We start from the raw sequence: 12,104 nt of genomic DNA, 5'->3' as shown, positions 1-12,104 counted from the left end.
AGACTTGGGGTTAAGAAAATATCTAAGTTGAAGCAAGAATTTATGTTTGTATTGAGCAATAGCTCATTTAGCAACTGTGCTAAAGCTGAAGTCATGCTAGCAAGATAAGCTTCTGATCCCTAAGGAGGGAATAGTGCACCTCAGCCAAGCTTATCGGGAAAAAAGATTTATAAGCCACCTTGTTGGAAAAATTATAAAGTTTTTGTTACTATTTTAGTATTGTTTTATGCCTTATTCACAAACCAATTAGTTTTTTACGTTTCCTTTTAACATGGGAGGAGAAACCACTATGGAAAAAGGTGTTATGGAGTAAAATTATTTACATTTTAATCAGTGATATTAGCTGTAAATGTAATGTTTGATAATGATAATATTCAGCTTTATTCAACAATATTAACTACTTGTTTTGCTAGCATGTCCTAGAGTTTAAACTTAAAGAGAACCTAAACCCCAAATCAACTTTTTTGCAGATAAACTGTATAAATTGAGCTTTGGGTGCTATCCTTATGTTACTTATGTTATCCTTATGTTTTAAATTTCATGTAAGCTTGTTTTATTCTGCAATATTCGTCCTAAACCGTCCTAGTGCTGCCCTCTTTGGACTGAACGGTGGTTACTGCAATTGAATTTTCCGATTGGTTCAAACGGTACAGCATGGTACATGCTTACGTCACAGCGCGTCCAGCGCGGGTATAAAACCATCTCACTCTGACACGCCCCCGCTTAACCCACGCCGGTCATTTTCAACACTTGGCGCTGCCCACTTTGGTGGCATTTTTCAAAATTTGTCTGGGGGCAGAGTTGGTTTTGGGCTTAGTTCCACTTTAAGATGTTTGTTCAATTAACTATTAGCTATTCTCATTTGTCTGTCCATCTGGGAACAATAAAGCTATTATGTTTCTATCGCTTGATTTATGAATAAAAATATTATTTTAATAAAAGTAAAAAATTGTTGTAAGAGTTGTGGTTGAGAATTTTTCTGTGTTGAAGCAAATGTTCTGTTTCTATCTAGCTTTTACTGGTTTAGCGTCAGTGATACTGCAAAAGTCAGCTAGCATGCTGAGCTACTTATCAATGAGGGAGCTGTTGTATATGAACCACACCACTGTAAGCACAAGGGAAAAGGTTTCCATGCAATTTTGTTAAAATACATCTAAAACCTTTGTACCCAGCTTTCACTGGTTTAGCCTACTGCTAAAGTTAAACTTGCTAGCAATTGGAGCTCCTTAATTCAGAAACAGTCATATCTTAGCTGTGGTTACTAAAGAAAACTTAATTTGCCACTGTTAGAACACATTTTAAAGGTTTTCATGTATTCATACGAACATGTTTGGTACAGACCTTTTACTTAAGGAACCATGTGTACTGAATGAAATGGTTTTAAAGCTAAACACATCCTGATTCAAAGTAGGTAATTCTACTTTCTGGGGCCAAAATTTTTAAAAAAATGTAAAAAGCAGCACACAAACAGAACAGAGAGAACTCACAGCTATCACTAAAGTCTGCTTTTGGGGAGGTTCTTTTATTCACCTACAGTGGTAATTTAAATGGAAGGGTGGATTAAAGCTCTGCATTTAAAAGCGATAATACATGTAGCTCATATTTACTTATTTACTCGCCTCACACAGTGTGACGCAGAATGTAAAAATCACTGGTACAGAGAAAATAGCTCTTAATACAACACCAGTGGCTGTAAAAAAAACAGCCCCAAATGGCTAGGAAGTCTTTAGCAGCAGACATGCAGACCGGTAATATGTGGAGGGGAATCGATACAAATAGAAGGGTTTTCCCAACAGGTGGACTTCTTTTCAAGTACAATTGGTCAAATGGATTGTATATATTTCCAAACAATTCCAAAGTAACTTGTCACTGATCTATTCAAGAGTTTCTAGATAACCATAACGTTTGTTCACTGGTAAAAAAAAGTTTAGTTTCAGTTTGTTTCATTAGTCCATATGAGCAAAATTATACGAATACTTAGAATTTATCTAATTTAGTTAAGTAGGTGTGTCTGAAAATGGTTGGAATTTAGGAAATTAATTTAAATATCTTGTAGCTGGGAAAATACAATTATAATCAGCCCCATGGAAATGTATGTAAATTATTACACCCATTGTATTGGGTAAATTTTAACAGTTTGTTTTATAATGCATGAGTTTGCAAATACTTATCAATTGACTGATAGAGGCCAAATGGAAGGTTTTGTCAGCCATATGGAATAGCAAAAAAGATGCAGTTTTTATACACTTAAATATAGTGTATGATAACATTTTGTGATCAAAAGCTAGTAAACCCAATTTCTGAAAAAATATTTATGTATTTCTAGGTGAATCGCTGTTTTTCTTAGAGCGCCAAAGACATCGTCTGCTCACTGTTATCTGATAGGATTTTATCTCAGCCTGTTTCAACACCGAGCCTTAGGCAACTCCCGTTTTCTGCAGACAAGCATTTAAATTAGTGGTCTGGCTCCCGATCTCGTATACTTCACATGACTTCATCAACAATGGCTCAACACAAGCAGAATCAATACGCTCACAAGATAAACACGTTTCCTCTGGCACTAAAACTGTTGTTGCAAATGAAAACTAACATTGGCGATTTAAAACGTTTTAGTCTGCCAGGAGTCGGTTACATTCACAGACTTACAGGCGGCCAACGCTGACCTAACTACGGAATTAGGTGAGGCTTTCTAAACAAATGAAAAAAAAAAAAAAACCAGGTTTTTCCAAGCGAAATTCGTGCAACAAACAGAGCAAAAAAAAAAAAAAAAAAAAAGTTTTCCTCTACTTTTCAACGGATTCTGTCAAACAATGTATTTATTTGTTTTCAAAACCCTTTCACATATTATAGGCTCTGTGCAGTCATTTAACATTTTGCGACAAAATCTGCGGATGGTAGAAACTTTCACTGACAGACTGCCTGTGCGCGACCACCGTCCTGACAGCGCCATCGTCGTGCAGTCGTGACATGTACGTGACATTTATTCATTAGTGCAAAACAGCCCAGTGAAAGGCTTACCTTATGGACTCTGGAAGCAGTTACGTGGCCATATCCCTGGAAGGTCGCGTCTGTGAGCGTGAAGTTGCGCCCCTGACTCAAAACGCCACCATCACAATCGATGCTGCTCCGGACACAGCTGAGCTGCGCAGTCAGCTACTGGCTGACGTCAGGACTGTACTGTAAGCGCCGTCTGGGTCAGTTCAGCGGAAATTCCGCTCAGCTTGTAGCGAATATCAGGGGCGCAAAAAAAAACAACAACAAATGGATGGCGCAAACAGTTGAAGTTAAAATAGTAGGGTAGATGTCCATAACTCTGTAATAATGACATGTTTGTACACGATAGCATGGTTGATAAAAAATAAAGGAAGTATGAGTTGTCTGCCATCAAACCAATATTTCCAAGGCAACTACTACCATTACTACTACAACTACTGCTACTATTACTACAACTACTACTATTACAACTTCTACTATTATTGGTAATACAACTACTACTACTACTACTACCAATCCTACTACTACTACTAATGATAATAGTAGGAAATTCGCTGATAGTGCTTTTTATCTTTGAGGTATCACGAGCCAATTCCAGTTTTGACTAAATTCATTTTTTCTAAAAGCTATAACACTTAAAAGAGAAAAAGGTGCACCCACGTTCGTTGATGGAGGCATTAGATACCAGGAGAAAATGAAGGAATAATAAGGTTTCCATATTTCTGCATCAACATGTCCCTGACCTAAATGTAAATTTTATTTTACTCAGAAAAGTCCATCAAATGTCTCTGTCCCATTAAAGTGAACCTTATTCAAATTTCTTATTCAAACGAGCGAGTTTCTGACATAACTTGTAAAACACTGCCCTCTACTGGCAATCATAAATATTGATAAAATGCCAGATCTCGACCTTTCACTTGGACCAAATAGACAAAAGAAAATGTTTGTTTTGTTCTTACACATTGAAAGTATCTCGTTGGATGGTAAATGTTGACAGGGAATGAGATACTGTAAAAAACAAACAAACTCTTTTTCGAAACCAAGCTATTCGGTAAATTGTTGTGGCCTGTACCTGTATGATTGAGGGTATCTATCTATCTATCTATCTATCTATCTATCTATCTATCTATCTATCTATCTATCTATCTATCTATCTATCTATCTATCTATCTATCTATCTATCTATCTATCTATCTATCTATCTATCTATCTATCTATCTATCTATCTATCTATCTATCTATCTATCTATCTATCTATCTATCTATCTATCTATCTATCTATCTATCTATCTATCTATCTATATCGATCGTTTGGTTTTTTAATAAGCTTTTTCCATCTCTTCTAAAGAACAAAGGTCAGAGTGCAATAGGTTGTGATTATCCTCCATTGTGTTTGTGCCTTCCATTTGGTTTTTGTGCCTCTAATAGCAACAAAGTGATTTTGCTATATTATTGGACCCTTTTACTTCAAGAAATGTCCATTGCAAAAAAAAAAAAACAAAAAAAAAAAGAAATTTGATTAATATAATTTGTGTGCAAAATGCTGATATCCTGAAAAGTGTTCTTAATGTTTTTGGCTGTGCCGTTTCGCTCTGAACCAGAAAACCATATATGGTTTATATTACCGAAACAAACAGGAAATGGTAGAATACAAAATCGGAACCAGCGGGAACTATAAAAGCCTATGCTTTTTTTTTTTATTACATAAACGTTTTTGGTTAGTTCTCATTTTCACTAAAGTTGATTTAAAATCGTACATTGAAACATTTGAGATTGCAACGTGTTGCATCTGTCAGTTATTTCAATGCGGCGCGGCGCATGCGCGCTGTGCTTGACAATTTGAAGCTGCTCCTCCGGGGTGTTTGAACAGGAAGGCGGACATGTTGGCCGAGCTGTGTGAGAAAAAAATTGTGCACAGTATGCGATTGTTTTCCCAAAACTAAAACACATCGTACGTGATTCCTGTTTATATTCTGTGTGAGAGCTCTTGCAGTTTGGACGGGGGAAACAATCGACACTCATTGACAGCTGCAGGGATGCAGCGGAAGGACTGCCGTTGAAAACGTTAAAGCGGCTCCGTGTTTAAACTTCGAAATTTGGAAGAAGCAGAAGTTTTTTTCCACCACCACTTCTACTTTTGAGCTGTCAGTCTGTGGCTTTGTGCAGGGGCCTGGTACAACTATGAGAACACGCCTGGATTAGTCTTCTCTCTTTATTTTTGAACATTGCATTTACCTATAACTGCCTTTTGTGTGGAACGTTTTAAGCCTTTATCCCCAGCGGCATCCTACGGAGGTTGTCTAATCTGTCGCCGCATTTATCTTTGCCACTGAAGTTGTTTGTCTCTCGTACAGAAGGGGAAAACATTCCCCGACTTTGAAAATGTGGAGTGTTAGGTGCCACATTAACGCCTTGTTTGTCCGTGAAAGCTCTGGGACAAGGATGCATTTTCTTTGAGGTGCGGTATAAAGTTCACACGAAGAAAGGGACGTTTGGCTGGCTAGCTACAACTGGCTAACGCTAGCTAGCCAGCTTTCTTGCCTCGCCAGTGAGCTGTTTTTGTTCATAACCCACCCTCGGAACTGTGCTTGACAACAAAAATGTCTGCAGGAGAAGGCATGGAGGCTCGGTTTGAAAAAATCGACGCCATGTTACAGGACCCCAAGTCGGAAATCAACACGGATTGTCTACTGGTAAGTTTGTAGCTTCTTAGCTAGCCTTGCTAGCAAGCGCTGTTCGGGGTCAGTCTACTCCTTGGAGCAGCAATTCTTTCCGATTCCAACAGATTGTCTTTATTTGTCACTCTGAAAAATTGCTGACATTAACGGCTTGTTGGTCTATTTTGTCCACACGCTAGATCAAGTGCAGACATCTGTAAATGGCTTTAAATTCTGTGTAAACCCACCGCAGTAGTTCAAGCCTGTGGTCTTAGTAATTGTGTGAAGTTGGAATCATAGTTGCAGCCTGTTCTAAAAACAACAGACTCAAACGTTTAATTCGACCCAACTGGTTGTGAGGATCAAAACACATTACACAATAGGCAAAATAAACAAAGCTAGAAAGTATTTGGGGTAATTTTCTTTTTTTTCCGTTTCATGTTGTTTTTCAGTATCTCATTTTAAGTATTCTATAAATAATTTTTGGGTAATATGTCTGAAACGGTTTTTATTTTTTGCATTCTGTTTCCTCTGCAATTTACTGTGTCTTTTTAGATCTCATTGTTCATAAGCATTTACTTTTGGTGTGTCTGTGGTTGTTCTGTTTGAGGTCAAATTGTGTCCAGTTTTGGCAAATAGGTATCTCATTGTAGCTAATTGGCAACTATTTGTAAAAAGCACCCAAGCAAACACAGAATTCAGAGTAATACATTTCAAACAAAAAAAATAATATATATATATATAATCTATAAAATATGATCTATAGCCCATTGCAACAGTTGGAGGTTTTCTGAACAGATTTTATTTTATTTTTATTGCATCGATCCATTGAATTGGACATCTTTTGAAATTGGCTAATATTCTCTTGACCAGCTCTGACAAGTGATTGACTGGTCAAATACTGAAAATCTGATGTTTTCTTTTGTACCCCCTCCCCTCCCCTCCCCACCCACCATTTATTAAGTGCATCACATATAAGCACTCTGCTGTCTACCACTGCATACATACACTTCATGTACACTGAGAAGATTTTATGAGTTTAAAAATAATCAGAGGGTGGTTACAGGCATGTGCTTTGATGCGTAATGGGGTTTAGTGTTATAATTTCTTTTGTTGTTATAGTCTTTAGTAGAAAACACAACAATTGACAGGTCATGAAGAAAAACATAAATCAGGATCTACCAGGAAAATCCTGATTGATGCAGTTCTAAATGGTAAATGGACTGAACTTATAAAGCGCTTTTCCAGTCATATAGACCGCTCAAAGCGCTTTACACTAGTGCCACATTCACCCAATCGCACTCACTAACGCTCAGACATTCATACACCGATACGCAGATCGGTAGGCAACTTGAGGTAAAGTGCCTTGCCCATCGACATATGGCAGGAGGAAGCTGGAATTGAACCCACAACCTTCTGATTGCAAGACAACTACTCTTCCTACTGAGCCACAGTCGCCTTCTAATGTTATCTATTTATTCGTTTATGATTGTGGGGAAACGCATAAGAAGCCTTTTTATTTGGGGTGGGCTTTTTGATATGCCAGTCGGCTATCAGCACTTTTCTGGTTACAGTGTGTCTAGTCGAATAAACTAATCAAAACAATTACTTTTGGCACAGCTGTTGTTAAATCTTATCAATTGGTTTAAAGCATTTACATGAAGCATTGGTGTAAGTGTATCTTAAAACAAATGTAAAAAAAATAAGAATTCGTTTTAGGTTAGGCTCCTTATAAAAATGGTTTTCATGCCAAACACCTTAGAGAGTAATGATTTCTTTAAGTATCATTTAGGTCATTATAAATGCAGGGTTTTGTCTGAATATCAGTATTTAAACATGGTATAAAGCAATAAACCACCGTTAAGTCTGTTATAACCTACAGGCATCCATCTGCATCAGCTGTACCTGACTACTTCCTGTCAACTGGGTCACAACTCATGAATTGCCTCTTCTGTCTGTGAATGGAAGGCGGCTGTTGCCACGTGCTAAACCCACAAACACTCCTTCAGTGGTTTTATTACAAGAATCTTGGGAACTCTCACTCATTGTAGAGTGAATGCCAAAGGGGAATCCTGTTGTCACATGGCTGTTGATATGAGAAATGTGCTAGCTTGGGTGACAGTGGTACAATGTGTTTTCACAGTGATGTGACTCATGGGAGTGTGTTTGGTGTTAATTTGAGGTTTCTGGTGAGTAGATGTGGTGGTGGGAGGTTCAAAACTTTCCCAGAGTATCAAGTACTGGAATCCATGTTTTTCAAGAAAACAAATTAATCTGAATGTGAAGTGAATAGGTATTATTTAAGATTCTCTATTTATTGTGGTATTTTTGTAGCTGATATCAGATGTTACATGTACATGCACTTTATAGTAAGATATAAAATCTTTTTTTTCTTACTCTCTGACATTAAATTGTACTGAACCTTTCCTCTTTTACGTCAGTTAGCAGTAGCAAGATCATTTGTTTGCTAAATGCCAGAAAAATTAGCTGGTGCTGTGTTTAGTGTCATTGTCTATGTGGAAGACTATGTTTCTGGGGGAATGTATTGAGATGTTGCTTCAATATTTCCGCATAATGTCCTTTCATCACGATGCCACATGTTTTATGAAGTGCTCCAATCCCTCCTGCAGCAAAACAACCACTTCACATGATGGTGACGCCAGTTAAGTTGGCATGATGTTCTCAGGCTTGTGTGCTTCTTTTTCCTTCAAATGTAACGGACATTATTATTGCCAAACATTTTAGTATTAGTTCCATCAGAGATCACGAGAGATGTCTTCTAAATTGAGGTATTTGTCCCCGAGTGCATTTGCAAATCAGTCTGGCTTTTTATGTCGCTTTTGGAGTAATGGCTTCTTCTTCACAGAGTGGCCTTTCAGCCCATGTCGCTAGAGGACTCGTTTCACTGTGGGTAGTAAACTCTTTTAACAGCTTCAACTAACATTTGCATAATGTTAGTCTATGGCTTTTGTTCTGGGGTTGATAGGACACATTTCGCTCTAAAACACTTTCAATTTTGGGACAAAGAACCCTTCATCTTCCTGAAAGGTGTGATTGCTAGAAATTTCTATGACGTTTATGCTTGTGTGTAATTGTTTGAACAGAACAAGCACGTGGAAATTGTACCCAGGGATAAAACAGACTTGTGGAGATCCACAATTCTTGATTTCCTGCCTGATTTCCTTTAAATTTCTCATGATGTCACAAAAGGAATTGTGGTGTTTGAGGTGTGCCTCCATTTATCTCACAGATCTTGATTAATCATAGGCTTATAAAGCAATAACCTCATTATCTGGGGTTTCCCAAAGTGTTTAAAGGCTTAGTAGTCTACGCGTATGTAACCCGCTGACTTTGTAGAAAGTCTGAAAGAAAAATCTATTAAAAAAGTCAGGCATTTATCAAATAGAAATAATTTTGGTGACTAATGGACCTAAAACAGGAAACTTTTATTAGGATTAAATGTCTTACGATAAGAGATTTTTTTTATTTATTGTGTATGTAGGCATCAGATTTTAAACTGTACACACATAATAAATGTTGCAGTTATCTCCATGTTATTCACAAGGACACAGGAGTTGGCTGACTTCTTATCGCGCAAAGTAGCATCAAGGACTGTCAGTTTAGGAAGCGGAGGTTTGCCATAAATTCCCCACCCATGGGCCCAGGTTGCAACGTTTGTGTTATGAATAGGCTGCTTTAGATAGCTACATTTTTAAAGAAAACATACTTATCTTTTTAGACCTCCCATCATGTTGAAGGGAGGCTAATAAACTCTGCCAAAAGTCTACACTTTTTACATATTTAAGAGCAGAAAACCTGTGGCGACTGTTCCTACTGCGAAGCCCCACACAAGGGGGCTGTTTATCGTTTTTTTCCCCCCTCAGCATTACCACTGATCAATGAATGGTGGCCTTTTTTTTTTTTTTTTTTTTTTTGCTGAGGCTCCCTCGCTGCCACCATGCGACTCCACCCACAGCTTAATAAAATTCCATACTAATCAAATAACCTCTTGTCTTTGACTGGTCTGGAGTTCTCAGTCTGTCCCAAGCCCTTCTGGAGAGAGTGTTGAGAACAGGCAGGCAGCTCTGAGGTGGCAGGGTGTGGGCTCTACTTTTCTATCATAAACCAAAATTATGTGGACTGAAGAGTAAAGACTCGTGTTTCCGAGGGCTGTGAATCAGGTCGTTTTAGCCATAAAGCAGCCAGAGTGCTTGGCTGTGAGTTATGGGTTTTTATCAGAAGGCACAGTTCTGGCCTTGTGCTGGCTATCTTTGTTTACCTGCTTATGGATTCTGCTTGAAGTGTCTTACCGAAATTTTACTTTTGTTAGAGGCTTGATGTGTGTTGTGGAAATACATTCAGCCTTTATGTACCACTCAGCTTTAAGATGGGATATTACTTGTATTCCCTGGCCCTCTTTCCTTATCTTCAGTGTCTAAATAAATCCGCCCTGCAATGAAGAGGACCTCTGTCAACATTCAAGTCTTTTAGTTTATGTGCTCTTCATGGGTTTCAAGACAGAGAAGAAGAGAAAATTCTCACTGCCATGAAACTGATTTATATGCAACAGTTAACATTTAAACAACAATTTAAATCAAATGGTTTGTTCAACGGTTAATCACCTCAACCTCTACAAAGAACAGAGGGTGTAGCTTTTTTTACTTCTTTTCTTTTGCACATAAATATGAACAAAAGTTGAATCTTCTCATCTTCTACAGATTTTATACCGTTTGTGTTTAAAGTCACTGCACTGTGACTTTGCCTCTATTTCACATGTTTAAAGGCTTTCTGGCACACTCTCTGTTAGTACTGTGGCACTTCTCAGCATTTTAGCCGGTCTGTGTTTATCCTTTTTCAATCTCTGATTTGGACTTTAAATTTGTAACGGGAATAATTACAGGAACCAGCAAGACAAGGAAACCAGACTTAAACTTTATGATCATGTGAGCGCTGTATGTATCCAGTGACTTGCAAAAGTATTCACCCCTAGCATTTTTTAAGTTCTGTTGCCTCATAACATGGAATTTATATGGAATGTTTGAGAGTTTTCACCATTTCATTCACAAAATATGCCTACAACTTTGAAGATGTATTATTTATTGTGAAGCAAACAGCAAATTGGACAAAATAGGAGAAAACTTTAGCATGTATAAACTGTTCACCTTCCCTAAAGTCAGTACTCCACATCTTGCCACTGAGATTTTTCCCCATTCCTCAAGGCAAAACTGCTCCAGCTTGTTCATGTTGGACAGTTTTCACTAATGAACGGGAGCGATGGTGGTAGTGGTTCCTCCTGTAATCGGTGGGTTGCTGGTTCGAACCCTCGCTCTGCCTGTCTTTGTCGTTCTGTCCTTGGGCAAGATGCTTCACCCTCCTTGCCTGCTGATGGTGGTCAGAGCACTCGGTGGTGCTGATTGTTCAGCAGCCTCATTTCTGTCAGTCTGCCCCAGGGTAGCTGTGGCTACAATGTAGTCTCCCACTGTCAGTGTATGAATGGGTGGATGACTGACTGTAGTGTAAAGCCCTTTGGGGTCCTCTGACTTGATAAAGCACTATACAAGTCCAGGCCATTTACCATTTTAACAGTCTTGAAGTCTAACCACAGACTCTCAATTGGATTCTCATATGGAGTTTGCTTTAGCAGTGTGCTTCAGGCCATTATTCTGCTGGAAGGTAAACCTCAGTCCCAGTCTCAAATCACAGGCAGTCTGACACAGATTTTGCTCAAGAGTATCCCCATATTTTGCACCATCCAGCTTTCTCTTGACTTGGACTGGTTTCCCAGGCCCTGCTGATGATAAACATCCCCACAGCTTGATGCTGTCACCATCATGTTTCACTGTAGGGATGGTGTTCTTGGGGTCATGGAATGTGTTTGGTTTGCACCAAACATAGCATTTGCCTTGGTGGTCCAAAAGTCAAATTTTAGTCTCATCTGACCAGAGCACCTTCCTCCTTACATTTGGGGAGAGTATATCAACTTAAAACGTGCCTTCTAACTTCTATTTTTAACACTAAGTAATGGGTTTATTTCTGGCCACTTGTCCATAATGCCTAGCTCTATGGACTGTACAGCTTATGGTGTTCCTAAGAACAGATACTCCAGTCTCTGCTGTGGATCTCTGCAACCCCTTCATGGTTACGTTTGGTCTCCATGCTGCCTCTCTGATTATTGCCGTCTTTGCCCAGTCTGAGTCTTGGTGGGCAACCCTTTCTTGACCGGTTTGTTGTGCTACCAAGTGCTTTCCATTTGAAGATGATAGATTTGATGATTTAAGATTTAAAAACATTTAAATTACTGGTTGGAATGTAGAAAAATGGGTGGAATGCCAGGGGGGCTACGTTGGATGCTGTTTGGTTGAAAGGCCTGAAAATGTGAGTTGAAGCTAAAATTGATCAAAGTAATTTGCACTTAAAAGTCATAGTTACTGGTCAAGAAGAGCTACAGTTTTT

General features: G+C 38.5%; 2 protein-coding genes across 4 annotated transcripts in view; one reads left to right on the top strand and one right to left on the bottom strand.

Annotated features, from left to right (window-relative positions):
* greb1l (GREB1 like retinoic acid receptor coactivator) overlaps positions 1-3,152 on the bottom strand; it is an 82,071-nt gene extending 78,919 nt beyond the window's left edge. For both annotated transcript variants that reach the window (XM_047369332.1, XM_047369333.1), the window contains exon 1: positions 3,019-3,152. The gene's annotated coding sequence lies outside the window, so the exon portion shown is untranslated. The remainder of the gene's footprint in view (positions 1-3,018) is intronic.
* A 1,677-nt stretch (positions 3,153-4,829) lies between these two features.
* rock1 (Rho-associated, coiled-coil containing protein kinase 1) overlaps positions 4,830-12,104 on the top strand; it is a 47,888-nt gene continuing 40,613 nt past the window's right edge. For both annotated transcript variants that reach the window (XM_047368563.1, XM_047368562.1), the window contains exon 1: positions 4,830-5,687. In XM_047368563.1, coding sequence (XP_047224519.1) covers positions 5,595-5,687 — 93 coding nt within the window. In that variant the 5' untranslated portion in view covers positions 4,830-5,594. The remainder of the gene's footprint in view (positions 5,688-12,104) is intronic.

This window comes from Girardinichthys multiradiatus, chromosome 6 (genome assembly GCF_021462225.1).
Source record: "Girardinichthys multiradiatus isolate DD_20200921_A chromosome 6, DD_fGirMul_XY1, whole genome shotgun sequence".
NCBI classification, from domain to species: Eukaryota; Metazoa; Chordata; class Actinopteri; order Cyprinodontiformes; family Goodeidae; genus Girardinichthys; species Girardinichthys multiradiatus.
Note: the sequence above shows the minus strand (reverse complement) of the source record. Positions and strands in the feature narration are given on the sequence as shown.